The 15,945-nt window shown below is 53.2% G+C and overlaps 1 protein-coding gene across 4 annotated transcripts in view; it reads left to right on the forward strand.

Annotated features, from left to right (window-relative positions):
• Positions 1-15,945, forward strand: part of Megf6 (multiple EGF like domains 6) — a 104,061-nt gene that overhangs the window by 44,846 nt on the left and 43,270 nt on the right. For 2 of the 4 annotated variants that reach the window (XM_031379683.1, XM_031379685.1), the window contains exon 4: positions 7,968-8,090. The exons of the other annotated variants lie outside the window; for them this stretch is intronic. In XM_031379683.1, the coding sequence (XP_031235543.1) occupies positions 7,968-8,090 (123 nt within the window). The remainder of the gene's footprint in view (positions 1-7,967; positions 8,091-15,945) is intronic. 4 annotated transcript variants of the gene reach the window in all.

The following is a 15,945-nucleotide window of genomic DNA, read 5'->3' on the forward strand; positions in this document are numbered from 1 at the left end:
ACAGCAGCTGACTGTGTCCTAGGTGTGGGTGTGGGGCTGCTTCAGGCTGTCCACAGCAGCTGACTGTGACTTGCCCCATGCTCTATCGGGGACCTGATTTTGCCAGCTGCAGATGGTTTCTGCAGTTGTGTGATGTTTGGTATTCTGGGGACTTTTCAGAGGGTGTATAAATGCTAGAGCCCAAGAGGCTGCGGGTTGTTGGTAGTCGTTGGTTGCGGTTTGTTAAATAGTTGTAAAAAGAAGAAACTAAAAAGAAATTAGATATCCAGACTGCGAAGATCAAACTTGCCCCAAGGAACTCAACACCCCTCATCGCCAGGAAGCAGTGTAACAATGACCTATCTCCTTTCCAACTGTTGACCTGTTTCGGGGATCTCCTCTCTTTCTTCTCTATCCTTTTTCCTCTAATCTAGTGTTGGGGGTTGAAAGGGTAGGAAAAGGGGTAGAGGGCGGTGGAAGAAAGAAGGACCCACAAAGTAGCAAAAGACAGTCACAGGTGATCTCTTTTGTGCATCTCTGGGTGAATGAATGTCCTATTGCTGTGCCTTGGCTATAGTTCTGAGAAGTGGCCCTTGGTCCCTCCTGCTTTTGAAGGAGTAGATAGGAAAGGCCCAGCAGAGTTTGGGGGTCCGCCTATCCTATCTGTGCTCTGAGGAAGCACGAACAAGCCAAGGTGTATGGGCCTGCAGCCCTCAAGCCAGTGAACTGGTACCTGGTGCTCCAAGCTGATGTTGGAGCCTGGCTTTAGGACAGAGGTTTGGAAGATGTAACCAGCTTCAGTCTTGAGAGGGAGAAATGGCTAGGATTCTCCAAGGGGCCTGTGTGTCATTACATAGGTCCTCAGTGCAGGGGTGGAGAATAGGCATGGTCAAGAAGTGGTGTGGCCTGGGAGGCAGAGGCTGGGATGTTGTGGTAGAAACAGGAGCTGGGAAGAACCTGCCTGAGACTCTAGAGGAAGCATGACGCTTGCCCAGGCCCTGATTTGGCTGAGTGACGGGGTCTAGGGTCCTTGACTGTAAGAGCCAAGAGAGAACAGGATCATTGTTGATGCTACCTGGTTAGGGGTATTTTCAAAAGAAATTTAAGTTTTAGTTATATGAGTGTTTTACCCGTGTGTGTGTGTGTGTGTGTGTGTGTGTGTGTATGCCTGTAGAGGGCAGAAGAGGGTGTTGTGTCCCCTGGAAGTGGAGTTACAGGGACCACGTTGGTGCTGACAACCAACCTGGGTCCTCTGTGAGAACAGTCAGTGCTCTTAACCACTGAGCCACCTTCAGTTGGTGCCTTGTGAAGGTAGTAATGGGAACTGCCCCTCTAACTCCAGGGTACCTTGAAGCCCCCACATGACCCCATGTGGATCATTACCAACCTCTGGTCCAGACTGCCTCAGCCTCCGCCTCCGCCTGCTGACATTTGCCAGGCACATGTGAATTTACACATCTGGCTGGACTAACTCCCCAGATCCTACCTCATCTCCTGACGTCTCACCCTCCACAGGTGGCCACCCCAGAGGGCAGCCTTCTCTTGCCACCAGCTGAGTAGCGTTGCTAACTACCCAGTCACTGTCATTTCCTGAATCCCCAAGGCTGGCACAGAATCCCTCACTGTCTTTCTAAAGAGATCTGTTTCTCAGTCCCTGAGGCCAGACACTTGCTGTAGCATTTGGCGAGGCACACAGGAAGGAGGCATGGTGGCTTCCCGGGGAGGGGAGTGATGGGGAGGGGGCACATGGGTGCTCAGCTCCACCCAAGCAACACCTCTCAGCTTGTTCAGCCTAGAGTGTTGAGCGGGCATGTCGGCCCTGTAGAGCAAGCTTACACAGAGGTTCCCAATTGTCCCGCTGCCCCGAGGGAAGGGGGGGCCCCATCCAGGCTCAGAGGTGGAACATTCCTAAGGAGGAACATTCCTGGGGAGGTAGGAAAGAGGCCCAGCTAATGCGTCCTGCTTAGATCGGAGCCTCCTGGAGTGTTGTTGGCAGAGGGGATGTCCCTGGGATTGTTTCTCAGTCCGGCACAGCAGAGCGAGAAGTGGCCCACCCCTCCTAGAGGGTGTGCTTTTACCAGGCCTCCAGGCTTAGGGTTCTTTCTGAAGCCCCTTGTACCTGCAGCCCCTTGCCTTTCCTCCCGAGCTCTGGGTAGCTGACTCTAGTCCAGCTGGCTTGTATTAGCTCTTGGCTAAGACTCAGGGAGCAGCCCCGGCCTGTCTGGGTGACACCTGGCTAGAGGAAGAGAGGATTATTGGCCTCATGAACAAGCACAGCCTCATAAATCCTGGCTCCTGACAGGCAGCCTGAGGCTTCAGGTGGGCAGGTGGGATCAGGGATTATAACTGTCCCCACAAGCTCCCACCTTGAGGCCCTGGCTATCTCCCCTATCCAGTCAGTGGGTGTACGCAGCTCCCGTGGGTGTCCCAGCACATGTTCTGTACAGCAAGGCCTCCTGGTCTGGGAAGCTCTTCTTCATCGGCCAGTGTGTATGTGTGTGCACGCGCATGTGCATGTTGGAGGGGGGCGTCCTTTGGCCAAGCCCTCCCTTTTTCTGCTGTCCTGAAGATTTCTAGAATGGGTGTATTGATATGCTAAGAACCAGTTGTGGGGTCTTCAGGTCATCTATAGTAGCCAGGGTGAGAGTAGCCAAGGGTAGGCTAGGCATAGGCAGGAACATCCTATAGGCTTTGAGCCCCTTGGTCAAAGTGTGTGTCTGTGTGCGCGTATGTGTGTGCGTGTGTAGTGTGTAGGGGGATAACTCTGGTCTCAAGGTCCTGGGAGTCCAGCAGGGGGCATGTTGGTGTACTTTTGGAAGAGACTGTGTCCTCTAGCCCAGCATGCCCACTAGATGGGCCTTGCTGCTAGTCCTCAGAGCTGGCTGGACACTAGTCCTTGGACCAAGCCTGAGCTCCACCCACTGTCTGGGCCTTAAGGGGAGCTGCTCCACTGGTGGTGGGTTGTTGAATGCTGCCTGGCTTGGGGCACACCATAGCTGTGGGGTGTCTGGGGAGCAGGGCTAGATGGACGAGCCTACCATCAAACTATTCTTCCAGACAGAGGCTCCTATTTTCTCGGGAGTCTCTTAGGTGGTCTTTTCAGGTTCCCCTGCTCCATCTGGGCGCTATTCTGGACCGTGGTCACATTGTCCGCCAGGCATCAGGCCCAGCCCCAGGTACTAAATGTAGTTCTCTCCTTAGAGCCTGGAGCCTGGAGAAGACAGCTACCTGGGGTGGGGGAGGGACAGATGAAGCCACATCATGGGCACCTTTGTGAGCAGGCTTGGATTTGTGTCTCACTCTACCTATGGCTGTGTCCCTACTGGTAAAGTGGGGTGCTGAGGACAGAGCCACAGTACTATGGTGTAGAGGAAGATTTTTGGGTTGTAACCTCGTGGTGATGTCCAGTTTGAAGCCCAGTACAGGCCAGTGGCATGTGGCCTGCCCCAGCACTTAGCTCTTGGGATCCACGTCTATTTTGGAGTGAAAAGAGAAGATCAACCTTATAAGCCACAGTTCCCAGACAGTGACTCTGGGCAGGGACGGTCTCCACACGGCTGCTTCTCCTGTGTGTGGGAGCGACAGCCTCCTCATCTCCCCAGTTTCTAGCCTCTGCCCCCGACCAACTCTCCGGAGCTGTTCTTGGTCTTCTGTACAGGACAGACGTTGTGTGAAAGTTGTTTCTATCCTGGGGGCTGGGGAGAATGTGTGAGGAAGGAGAAACTTCAGTTTCCTGTCCAACATGTGCTGTCTGCTGAAGGCTCTTTGGGGCTAGCATGACAGACTGAAAACAAGCCCTGACAGAGGAAAGGAGGACTGGGCATGGGGGCATACATCCCTGGGGGAGGAGTCCAAGCTGATACTGTTCTTAGTGTTTTTGGTAGATTCTTCTCTGGGTGGAGGGGAGTTCCCCCACATCACACCTCCTGCTGGCCCCTGTCACTCCCAGCCTCCATCCTAGATGATTAATGGTGGCCTAGTGCGCCAAGCATGCAGTCTGTCCCTGGGGTCTGCACTAGCCTTGGCTGTGTGTCTGTGTTCCGTACTGCCTAGAAATAGACTTTTTTCTCTGCAACAGCCCCTGTAGAAGCTCCCCAGCATCTCACCATCCTAGGGAGTTGTGCCCAGGTTTGGCAGGACTGAGCCTGCTGGGCACCTGCCACAGCCTTGGCGCTGCTTGGTGGAGCTGCTGTGTGAGACGGGGACATTTGTGTCTCACCTGAGGTCTGGAGGGACCCTCAGATCCTGCTCCTGGCAGCCGATCTGAGAACCTCACTACCATAGCGTGAACACCATATGTTGATGGATGGGCAGGTGAGGGTGTGCCAGCCTCTTCAGGTTCACCCAGATGCTAAAGTGTCTTCGTGGCTTGGTACTCATTCATGGAGTCTCCACAGTGAGGTTGGAGCTACAGAGGGGCCCAGGCCCCACTTTTCTCTTTGTATAAGAATCCCTGAAGCAGTAGGGGCATCCCCAGTATGGAGATCATTTCATTTTCTGTTTAAATTGAGGTGACCTTCATATTATGAAAATCAACATCGATCACCACGAAGGTCAAGCTGTGCAGTTTCAGCGGGAAGATTTTTCCTGTTTCTTTTTTTTTTTTTTTTTTTTTTTTTTTTTTTGGTTTTTCGAGACAGGGTCTCTGTGTGTAGCCCTGGCTGTCCTGAAACTCACTCTGTAGACCAGGCTGGCCTCGAACTCAGAAATCTAAAGAAGCAAAAAAAGGCTAAGCAGGCATCTGAGAAGACAGCAATGGCTGCTGCACCACAAACAAAAGCCAGTACCTAATCATAAGATTGTGAAGCCTGTGAAGGTCTCTGCTCCCCGAGGTGGTAGGTCACCCTAATATGGTATGTCAGAGTTTAAAATAAAAATCTGCTCTAAATAAAAAAAAAAAAAATTACCCCTTTGGGCTCAGGCTTCAGTGGTATCTGGCATATTCCTTGTTCTGTGACACCACTGCCTCTTGTTTTTGTCCCCTGCTCTGGCATTGCCATCTCTTTTCTGTGGTATGACTGTCTTATACTAACAGAGTGGCACAATGTGTAGCCTCTGGGCTGGCTTCTCTCACAACCTAGGAATACTTAGGTAACTACTCCAAGGACAGGCATTGGCATGGGGACAGCCAGGCATTGCAAAGAGGAGCATGAAGGTGTCCCCTGGAGGTGTCCTGGTGAAAAATGCAGGGACATCCTAGTAAGCCATGGGGTATCCTAGTGAACCATGGAAGTGTCTTAATGAGCCATCAGTGGTAGGGGAACATCCTCATGAACTGTGGAGATGTCCTAGTGAGCCTTGAGTGAACTCAAGAGTACCAAGGCCCAAGGGATTTTTTTTTTTTAAAAGACACACGGTGGTTGCATATATGGCCTTTAAATAACGATCTTTAGCCCCCAAGATCAACATGGGGTGATGCCAGCCCAGACCGCAAGGGCAGCTACTCCGTGGACCTCTGTGCTAGGTTCTGGGTCTAGCTCCGGTGAATTCAGCTATGAGGGTTCTTTCTCTAGGCCACCATGTATGCGTGAGTGTCACAGCCTCCCAGCTGTACTGACCTGAGAAAGTTTCACAATGGCTCCTTCTCAAAGCTAGGTAATCCTGCCTTTGCACACCAGCACCCCCAGTTGATAAACGGGAATTGCTCACAGGTGCTGTGCATACAGGGCAGAGCTTTGATGCACGCAGGGATAAGACAGCTTACACACGAGTCTCTACTAAGCAGTTTACTGTGAACTTCAAATGGAGTATGGGGACCTTCCTTGCCCATCCCCACCTCTGAAATGTTTCCATCACTGGCCAGATGGACAACTGACCCTGGCCATGTTCATGGAAGGGTACTCAGCCAGGGACCTGCCCACTCTGCCCCACTCCAGTGGTTCTAGGTTGTGACAAAGCCTGGGAGGGAGCGGAGGGGTGAGTGTTCTAGCTTCTGCCCTGGAGCTCTTCGTGGTGTTTGGGTGTTTGATTTTTATTTATTTGGTCTTGGTTTTTTGTTTTTGTTTTTGTTTTTGTTTTGTTTTGTTTTGTTTTTCAAGACAGTGTTTCTCTGTGTGGCCTTGGCTGTTCTGGAACTCACAGAGATCCATCCACCTCTGCTTCACAGTTCTGGGATTAAAGGTGATCATGCCAGGCAGTCCTGAAGCTCTTGTGTATGGAATATGTATAGCATTTGGTATTTCCCACGGCCCCTGTGAGCCTGAACTGGAGGCAGAAACCCTGAGATAGGTGAGGATCACACCTTCCAAGGTTTACGTATCCAGATGTGGGTAATCCTCCTGTGTAGATAATAAGAGTTGTGGAGACTCGGTAGGGCTCAGGCTAGCCCAGGAGGGAAGAGAGCTGATTACTCAGGGGGGCTCAGGATGGGGTGGGGGTGGGGCTAGCAGCTGCCCCTATGGTGACAGGGCAGCAAGTGTCTGTCCTGGGTACCAGACACTGTGACCAAGGTCAGGGGCTTCTACTGTAGACATGGGGAGCCCCTAAGGCTCTGAGCTGTAGTGGGTATTCTTACTCTGGTGCCCACTTGGCCAAAATATGGTTTTGTGAGGTTTCCTAACCTGGATCCATACAATACTAGGACAGGACCTTCTTTGTCAGTGACGCTGATCCTCAAGTTCTCCCCTCCCCCAAGCTTCCCTTCCAGTTTCCCACACAGTGGTCTGAATGACAGGACAGGCCTAAGCTGTGTTGTGTCTCATACCCTGGCCCGCCAGCCTGGCTTTTGTGCTGGCTCCTCAAGCCAGCAGACAGGGGACCCTAGGCACCCCAGCCATGACCTCTGCTAAGACTCTGTAACTCCCCAGGAATTCCTAGGAAATTCCCACCGTTGGCTTCGCAGGGCTAGACTGGTGTCTGAGTTCCAAGAATCCAGAGGCAGCTGGCCAGTGTCCTTTGGCCACCATGGTCCTCATGCAACTGCTGGTATCTCTGAGGCCCTTAACTTTGCTGTGAGAGGTTCTTATAGGAACCCTTCTGACAAGATGTGAGAGATACTAGGATAGCCGAGCTTTGGGCCATCTCAGATCTGAGCGTACCCTCACCCATTTCTGTCAACTTCCTGTGTGTAGCTGGCAAGCCTTCGGCTTCTCTCCTAGCAACAGCACGTGTTAGGTAGAATAAAAGGCTTATCTATGTGTACCTGTGATATGTTGGGATTCCCCTTACCCTGAGCCTGCATTGCCATTGACTGTGTTTGAGGACACTGGAGGGTCAGCCTCCTTGGACTCAGATGAAGTATTATGACCAAGTGAATGGACAGAGACACAAATACTGACCCAACACATGATTCGTAAGATCCCTGCAGTCCCAGGCTGGCCAGATTGGGTGGCGGTTGAAGTGCTATTTCTCCTGTGTAAGGCTGAGCCCAGGTAGGTGTCCTGCTAGCCATTTGCCTACTCAGAGTGGTCATCTCTGCTCTGTACCCATAAGAGCTGATCAGAGGAAAAAGAGCTGTGGGCTCAGGCTGTGGCAATAAGGGTCCGGTAGCTCGGCTATATGCTCACTGCCTTCCCTAACCTGACACAGCTCCACCTGATCAGAAAAGCATAAAAGGGAGACCAGAGCTGTCATGGTGTGGCCAGGGTATTGAATCCATTGTCAGGGTCCTGCGATGATGGATTGTGTGGGGTCCCCTAGCTTTGGAGCAAAGAGAGGTTGGTTTCTTTGGAAAACTTAACGCTGCACAAGTGGTCTTCCCGGAGCCTACAGGATGCTCTGGGGTCAACACCGCTGGTGGTGGCTGCTCTGAGAGGTCAGATCCCCTTTGATGATCTACTCAGATACTGAACTGGAGATCTGCTGCACTGAATGCTAGGAGAACCGCTTCTCTGGGTGCTTGGGTGGAGGAATGGGGGATGGCGGTATGGCTCTGGGTCTGTTCATTCTCCTCGATGGGGCCTGTCCTGTTGGTTGGCTGATGCCCCTCCCTAGCCCTTGGGGACACCGTGTTTCCGAGGCCAAGTGCTTATCTGCATTTCTCCCCACAGATGTGGATGAATGTGCCAATGCCAATGGGGGCTGTGAGGGCCCGTGCTGCAACACTGTGGGTGGTTTTTACTGCCGCTGCCCACCCGGCTACCAGCTCCAGGGTGATGGCAAAACCTGCCAAGGTAGGACCTGTCTGGTACTCTGCCCTGGGGAGGATCAGAGACAGAGAGTGGGTGGTGGGAGCAGGGGCAAGCTCAAGCTAGGACTAGGAGCTAAGACCCTCTGGGGGAAGGGCTCACATCCCTGTGACACTGCTAGGAACCTTGCCTGTCAAAGACTGTCAGAGGCCTGGGGCTGGGAGCAGCTTGCCAGCTCTGAACTGGTCCCTGTGACTCCGCCCCAGCATTGCTGGCAGGCCGTCAACAAAATCAAGACCAGACAGAAGTAGATCCTGGAGAGACTCAGGGAACTGAGGAGGGGGGGACAAGGAGGCCCTGCTGTCCCCAGCTCTTCAGTCTCCCCTCCCCTTTTCTGCATTCTCTGGCTTCCCTCACATCTGAGCCTAGGGCTGGTTTGAACAGCTGAGTCCTTTGAAGCATTTGGGGCCATCAGTGTCCAGGGTTCTGGGCCTGGGTCAGGAGGCTGTCTCTGTTCTCTGTATCAGATGGTCACTGTCTGTGTCTTAGAGTGTCCTCAGTTAAATGTCACACCATCTCCAGCTATTCATCTGCCCATCTGTGAACCATCTGCCTGCAAGTTGGGGCCTGGCCTGCTGGACTTGGGGTCTGGAGAGGCATTGAGGCGGGGGTGTCTGCTCTGCGTGAGACATTCTAGAGGAATGGATTTCCATGTTCTCCTTTCTAACTTGTTCCCGTAACCGGCAGGAGGTTGGAGGTGGGGAATGTTGCTGTAACACTAGGGTCATGCCCCAGCTGTGGGGCAGCCGGAGACCTGTCCGTCCACGTGTCTAGCCTAAAGGGAGGCAGGCAGATAAGTGTTTAATGATTACTGTGTCTGTGTTTCTGTGCCTTTGCAGACAGTTCCTGTGGATACCCTCAGAGCCCACCCCTCTGCTTGCAGGTCATCTTGCCAGCAGAGATTTGGGTTTCGGATTGACCAAGTATTAAAGATGGCTCATGATTTGAACTGGCTTAGTAAGTCAGCTCTGGGGAGCAGCTTTTACCCCTATTCTTGTATCTGTGACAAGGCTGTGCATAGCGAGTGCTCAAGACCTTTGTGGGCTAGAATCTCCCACTGTGTCCTATGGATGTCCTAGGAAGATTGGCTGATCCCCATGTCACAGAGCCCGGATAGCCCCCCTCATCATGATAAGCCTAGGATATCTCCCTTTGAAAGGAGGGAGCGATGGCTAAGCTTGTTTAAGGAGCAAACTGAAAGACTTGAGACAGCCTGGCCCTGGGCTTCGTCCTGTGAGTCAGTTCATCTAACCAAGTGTTGGTGAGTTCCTGCCCCGACTGCCACCTGCCCTTTGGCTTGGCTGCTTCTTCCTTACCCAAGGTGGAATCAGGCTCCCCAGCCCCATGGCTTCCTGGGTGGGGGCTGGGCTGGGGTGGCTGTCTACTGTTCCCAGAGCCTCACCGTATCTGAACTTTGGGAGTCTGGAAATCCCCATTCTTCAGTGGCATACGGAAAACCATGCCAAGGGCTCTGCTGGGTAAAGCAGATTCCTAGCATTCCTCTGGTCTGCTGGCTGGATCTGCCAATCACTCCTGCTGATGTCTGTGCCTATCTGACAGCCATTACCCAAAGGAAGATACCCAGAACACCTGCTGCCTCTGGGGCCGGGCAGTGAGGTGCCATGCCTAGGGTCTCTCCAGAGCCTTGCCTCTGGGGCTGGGTAGTGAGGTGCCATACCTAGGGTCTCTCCAGAGCCTTGCCTCTAGGGCCGGGCAGTGAGGTGCCATGCCTAGGGTCTCTCCATGCCTGTGGTCTCACCATAGCCGTGAACTCATCTCAGAAGCCCCTCACATGGACATTAGATTGTGGGTCAAAGCACTCAGTGTCAGATGCCATGGTGCTTGGAGTAGGCACGCACTTCTTGACACCCAGGGGCCTTTCTGTCTAGCATTCTCTACTCTGGTCAGTTGCTCCAGGATGATGCAGAGGGTCAGAACCTGGCTCTGCTGACCCCCATATTTCTTATAGGCCAGATTGGGAGCTCTGGACAGTGGGGTTCTAGACAGATATTGTTAAGGCATGGGAAGGGGTGACCCCTAAAGACCTACAGAGCTCCAGAGAAAGTCTTGCTCACTTCCCAGCCCATTTACATCCACCCTGTCTAGAAGAGGGATGCTCTTGGGTGTGTGTTAGAGGGTGTGTTCCATCATCTTCCTCCTAGATGTCAGAGTTTGTAGCGTGTGCTCTGGACCTGGTGTGCTGTGTTGATGCCCATTCCAAGTGGGATATGGACATATGGGAGCTGAGCACAGTGCCAGCAAGCTAATCAGACTAGCTTCCACTTGCACATCCCCAGGAATAAGGTAGACAGAAGACAGGCAAGGGCAGTGACCTAAGGCTTAAGCTGTCCATCCATAGGAGATGCTGAACTTTGGGCCTTGCTTGTGCTAGGCAAGCTCTCTACCAGTGAGCCTCAGCCACAGCCACCTTTGAGCCAGGGTCTGGCTTAATTTCCCAGGTTCCTCTTTACCTCACTCTGTGGCCCAGGCAGGCCTTGAACTTGTGATCTTCCTGCCTCCACCTCCTGAGAAGCTGAAATTGCAGGCCTGGGCACTAGGCCTGCTTCTCTGTTACAGTATGAGGCATTGGAGTCTCCGTTTGGCGTCTTTAAGAGTAGACCAGGTCTTTGCAATCTGGCAGAGGTGGGTAGAGGCAGGGGCATGGCCAGAGAACCAAGTCGTAGGCAGAGGCAGGATGGTGTCTCAGACAAGGATGGGCTTCAAACCTTGCATTCCAACATCTGCCTTCTTTCCTCTTCCTGTCTCTTCCCCACTTCCCGACCCCCCACCCCGGTTCATGCCCCAGCTCTGCGAGTTTGAGATGATTGGAGGTCTAAGTCACCTCATGGCCAAAGGGCTGCAGAGAGCCAGGAGCCTGCTGAGCTCTTTCTGTGTCCCCTGCCAGCCCAGCCTCCTCTGGCAGACGTGAGGCAGTACAGCTCTTGGGGCGCAGGCTGCCTGCACGTGTGAGCACGAACAGTAGGAAATAAGGATGTCCCAGGTGGGGAGAGCTGCCTTGCTTGCTCGTGCAGGGAGGTGTATGCAGAGTAGATGGCAGGGTGAGCCCAGAAACCACTGAGAGTGATGAATCGTCACTGTGAAACAGAACTGGCAATGGAGCCTGGCTGGAGATGTCTTGGCCCCGGCCCTGAGAGTTGGTCCAGGCAGGTATATGTCATGTTCTGAGAGGCTCTGCGGGAGCTGGGGCCATAGTGACACTAGCCACTGTCTCTGTGTTATTGGGTGGGATCTGGTCTCTGCCCTGGACTAGTCCATCTGAACAGGTGGGCTCAGGCCTGTGTGTGGCAGACCTGTCAGGCTTTTCAATACTTATTTTGTTCGTTTGGTGTGTGTGTGTGTGTGTGTGTGCACCCTGTGGTGGTGTTTGTAGATGCTTTTTCACTTTTTTTTTGACACAGGGTTTCTCATTGGTCTGGAATTCACCAAGTAGGCCAGCAGCCAGTGAGCCCCAGGAGTCTCCTCATCTCCCCCTTCTCAGATCTGGGACTGCACATGGAGGCCACCCTGCCTGGCCTTTATGCTGATGAGGCAAACACATCTGAACCATCTTCCCAGACCTGACAAAGCTCCTTTCTCTATGCTCCGTCATCTCTATGCAAAGCTACACCAGGGCTCGCCTTTAGTGCCCATGAGGGTTGAGTGTCTCCTTAAGCCCTCATGACAGTGTGTATCTGGATCTGGGCCTCTGTCAGTAAACCATGACAAATAGACTCTCAGCACTTAAGTCATTAGAGGATTCAGGAAATGCACAGAGGCTGAGGCCAGCATCATGCTTGCCAACCTCCAGACCAGCTTTAGAGGCAGATCATAGGTGGAGAGGTTCTGCTTGCTTGCCAGCACGGCCTGTGGAGGGCTAGCCTGTGTCTGGGTGATCCCTCTCCTCTGCCTTCTCTCTACCTAGGTTCTAGTGGGAGTAAGTCTTTCATCAGGCTCCTGGCAAGCTCCAAGGCCGTAGTTTACCATACCTTGCTTCCTTCCTCTGCTGCCCTCTGACTTGGAGTTCATTTATAAAACATTTCTATCTGTAAGATGGGTTGAGTCCTTACACTAAACTGAGTGGCCCAAAGGCTCTTGTGATGCTGTAACAGGGTGAATTATTCTGTCTTACTCAGTGCTGTCAGGATGGTGGCCAGAGCTTCTCATGGGGGACTCTGTAAGAGATGTCCTGGAGAGGGGAGGTTCGGCCTGATGACCCAGGCTCCTGCCTTCTCCCAAGCTGTAGGGGTTTAAAAGTAGAACTGAGCTAAGATTGTCTTAGAATGTTTGTGAGAAGCTCATGGGCTCCAGCTCTTCGTGGATACTATGTCATTGTCCCCAAGGAGGCTCCCCCAAATCAGGGTTCCCAAGAAGCTTGTCTCACCCACTCTCAGCTGTCACAGTGGCTCCAGTCCCATGTCTGTCACACCCACTGATGCACGATTGCTGCCTGAGAGCTCTGCCAGGTCCTCTCTGTCCCCAGGGAGAGGAAGGAACGTGGGAAGTAAACTGGAGCTCAGATTAAGAAGGTTGACAGCAGCCGACCCAGGCCAGCTGTACTGGTCCATAAGGGAGGATTAGCGGTGCCTGGCCCCTGGGGTGGCTGTGTACCTGCACCCCCTTTGAACTAGAGCCTTCTCTGACTCTCTTGCTGTGCACTATCTGGTCCCCAGGAAGCAGTGTTCCGACGGAGCTTCCCCAAGTCTTTAAGTACCTGTGGATTTTATACTCCTTGGTGACCTGGCCTCAGTGGACAGGAAGAACAGTTGCATCCTACTATGCTCTTGTTACTCACAATGCTGGATCACTGCTGGCACCGTGTGATCATCCTCAAGGAGGCTCCTTCCCAAGGAGGCAGACGTGTGGGAAAAGCCTCCCAAGCTTTCCACGCTGCTAAAGAGCTGAGCCAGAGGACAGAGGGGCTCAGTAGTTAGTGGCTGCTGAGCACCAAGTAGGCATGGTGACCCCAGAGCTGGCTGGTGACCTCAGGGCCCTGTTCTCGGCCGCTTGCATGGCCCCCGCTCCCACTAGAATCCCTCCATTCTCCTTCCCTGCCTTTCTGGTCAGCAGTACCTGCACATAGCTGGCATTTGTGTCTACCAATGTCCTCTGTGAACTCAGATGCTCCCTGTAATCTGCAGGGTGGTAGCATGACAAGAGGTGGTTATAAGAAAGCTTGAAGCCCGGAGCCCCGTCCACCCTCTAAGGAAGACCCGAGTACCATTAATGAAGAACAGGCCTCACCAGATGCCAGGCCTATTCTGCTGGCCTCTGTCCTGGCTTAACATCGAACCCTGTGATTAGTCAGTTCCTACTGTTGCTTGTGCATCAAATGAGGAACACAGTTACAGCTGCGAGAGTGGCCTGCCGCACAGACCGAGCGCTCGAGGCTGGGGGATGTGGCCACACACCTGCAGGCTCTACAGTCAGGCATGAACCTGGCCTTCCGGCCACAGAGTCACACCCTTCTCTTTGCCAGTGCCATAATGAGGGCTTTCCCAGTCCAGTGTCCTCTGGATATGGCAAGGAAACCCAATTACAAATGAGATCCTTTCAGGCCAGCGGCAGGTTTTCCAGAGCCACCCGCCTGTGGCCAGGGCCTCCTCCATCAGAGGTGCTGAGAGTTGAAAGCTCTCATTTCCCATTGCTGGCTCACACCCATTCCTCTAGTGAACAAACTGGCAGGTAACCCCCTGGTTGGGGCCAAGGCAAGAAAGTAATAGCCTTTGGGAGAGGCCTGCCCCACCTCCCCCAAGTCAAAGGCTCTGGGGCATCTCTGGAGGGTGCCAGAGCTGATAGTCTCTGGTAAACACCAACCCGCTTCTTGGCATAAGTCCTTGTGGGCTCAAGCAGACACGCAGGAAAGATCAAGACCTAGGGGTCATGAAAGTTTAAGCCCCTGGATGCTGACTTAGGACAGCAATGACTAAGGATCATGTCCCACCCCCATCCCAGGGCTGGGGCTAAGAGCTTTTGCCTAACATACACAGAGCCTTAGGTTCAATCCCCAGGACAGCACAGATATAAACATGGTTGTTTATACCTATAATCTCAGACTTGGGAAGGAATGCAGGAGTGTCAGAAGTTCAAGGTCACCTTCCTTTACTTTTGAGGCCAGCTTGGGGCTATAGAGACTGTCTCTAAGAACAGCTCCCCCTCCCTCATGACAAGAAGCTGCAGTTTTCACCAAGCATAAGGAAAGGAACCAGATAGTAGAATGGAGGGCCTCAAAGTGTTGTAGGAATCCTGGCCAGTATCCCACAGGACGGCAAGTCCTTGTGTTGAGAAAATGACCATCAGATGACGTAAGGGAGATCTTTCCCTGGTTCTGGAAGCTTCTATACAGGACGAGGAGTCTTCTGGACTGGAGAAAGTGACATTGCAGGCACCCCTTCTCTTCTGTCCTCCTGGTACCTCAGCGGCTTTACTCCTTAATAGGCTAAGTCTCCTCCATAGCTGAGCATTTGGTGGATAACTAAATCTGCCTTAAAGAGCAGTCATGTCAGCCGGGCAGTGGTGGCGCATGCCTTTAATCCCAGCACTTGGGAGGCAGAGGCAGGTGGATTTCTGAGTTCGAGGCCAGACTGGTCTACAGAGTGAGTTCCAGGACAGCCAGGGCTACACAGAGAAACCCTGTCAAAAAAAAAAAAAAAAAAAGAGCGGTCATGTCTTGTGTGACCTAGAACAACTCATTCCCTGTTATGTCTCTTGGAAGTGAAGCTGACAGGCTGGCCCTCCTGGCTAGCAGATAGCAGGGCATATAGGCCTGGTTACAGGACCTGCACCTCATGGCCAGTTGGGGCAGGGATGGGGTGGGAGCAGGACAGGGAAGGGAGCAGTGCAGCAGGGGTGATCAAGGGGGGCTTCACAGGAGTGGGGGCTAGGGAGGGGGAGGGAGCAGGGGTGGGGGAGGGGGGCAGTACAGGAGTAGGGGCGGAGGTGAGGGCAACTTCTACTTAGCCTCAGCAGTATCTCTTCTCTACTTTTGTCTCCTGCCTCTATTTCCATACAGGACCAACCTCTACTTGTCCCATGCCCGGCCTCTGGCCTCCTACCTTGTCCCTGTGCAGCCGTGCCTTTGAACTACTGTTTCTCTCTGTACATTGATTTGAGTGAAGGCTGCACCTGCCGCCCAGGGCCTCGTGGGATACTTTCCCTGCCCCACTCTGTCTCTTCCCTAAGGCATCCTGGGAATGATGCGAGTCTTAAGCCTAGCCTCCCTCAACCCCTCCATTTTACTACCCCAACTTCAGACCCTGCTGTATAGTTGGGTTCCTAACTCCACCAAACCCTCAAGACTTCAGACCCTAGAGCCCTTTACAGTGGTGAGGAGGTCTGTGAACAGCTGCTATGAGGAGACCGTGTGCCACCCACCCCTGCCCCCATACGGGTTTGAGTAGGGGGACCCTGTGGAGTCAGAGGTCACCGCTGTGAGTCTTATGTGGATGCAGACTGTTCCCTAGAGTCTAGGCAGCATAGACACCAGTGGCCTTGGGCAGAACAAGAATTAATGGCCAAGTCGATTCCTGTGGGAATTGTGAGGCAGCGGCATTTGGGGCCTCCTGCAGGTTCCCTGCAGGAGCTGTCTGCCAACCTTTGCCCTAGCATCCAGCAGGTGGAGGGAGGAATGACCAAGGGGTGGGGGTGGGGGCTGCTGGGCCATGAAGATAGCAGAAAGGCATGGTCCCAATGACAGGTGGCTGGTCCCTAGCCACAGTCAGTTCCTTCTACCCTGGGATCTAGTCATTGTCTAGGTCTCCTGTGTTGGCTGCCTGCCTGGTGTCCAATGGGATCTAGCCATTGTCTAGGTCTCCTGTGTTGGCTGGCTGCCTGGTGTCCAATG

The sequence above is a fragment of the Mastomys coucha genome, unplaced genomic scaffold (assembly GCF_008632895.1).
Source record: "Mastomys coucha isolate ucsf_1 unplaced genomic scaffold, UCSF_Mcou_1 pScaffold18, whole genome shotgun sequence".
NCBI classification, from domain to species: Eukaryota; Metazoa; Chordata; class Mammalia; order Rodentia; family Muridae; genus Mastomys; species Mastomys coucha.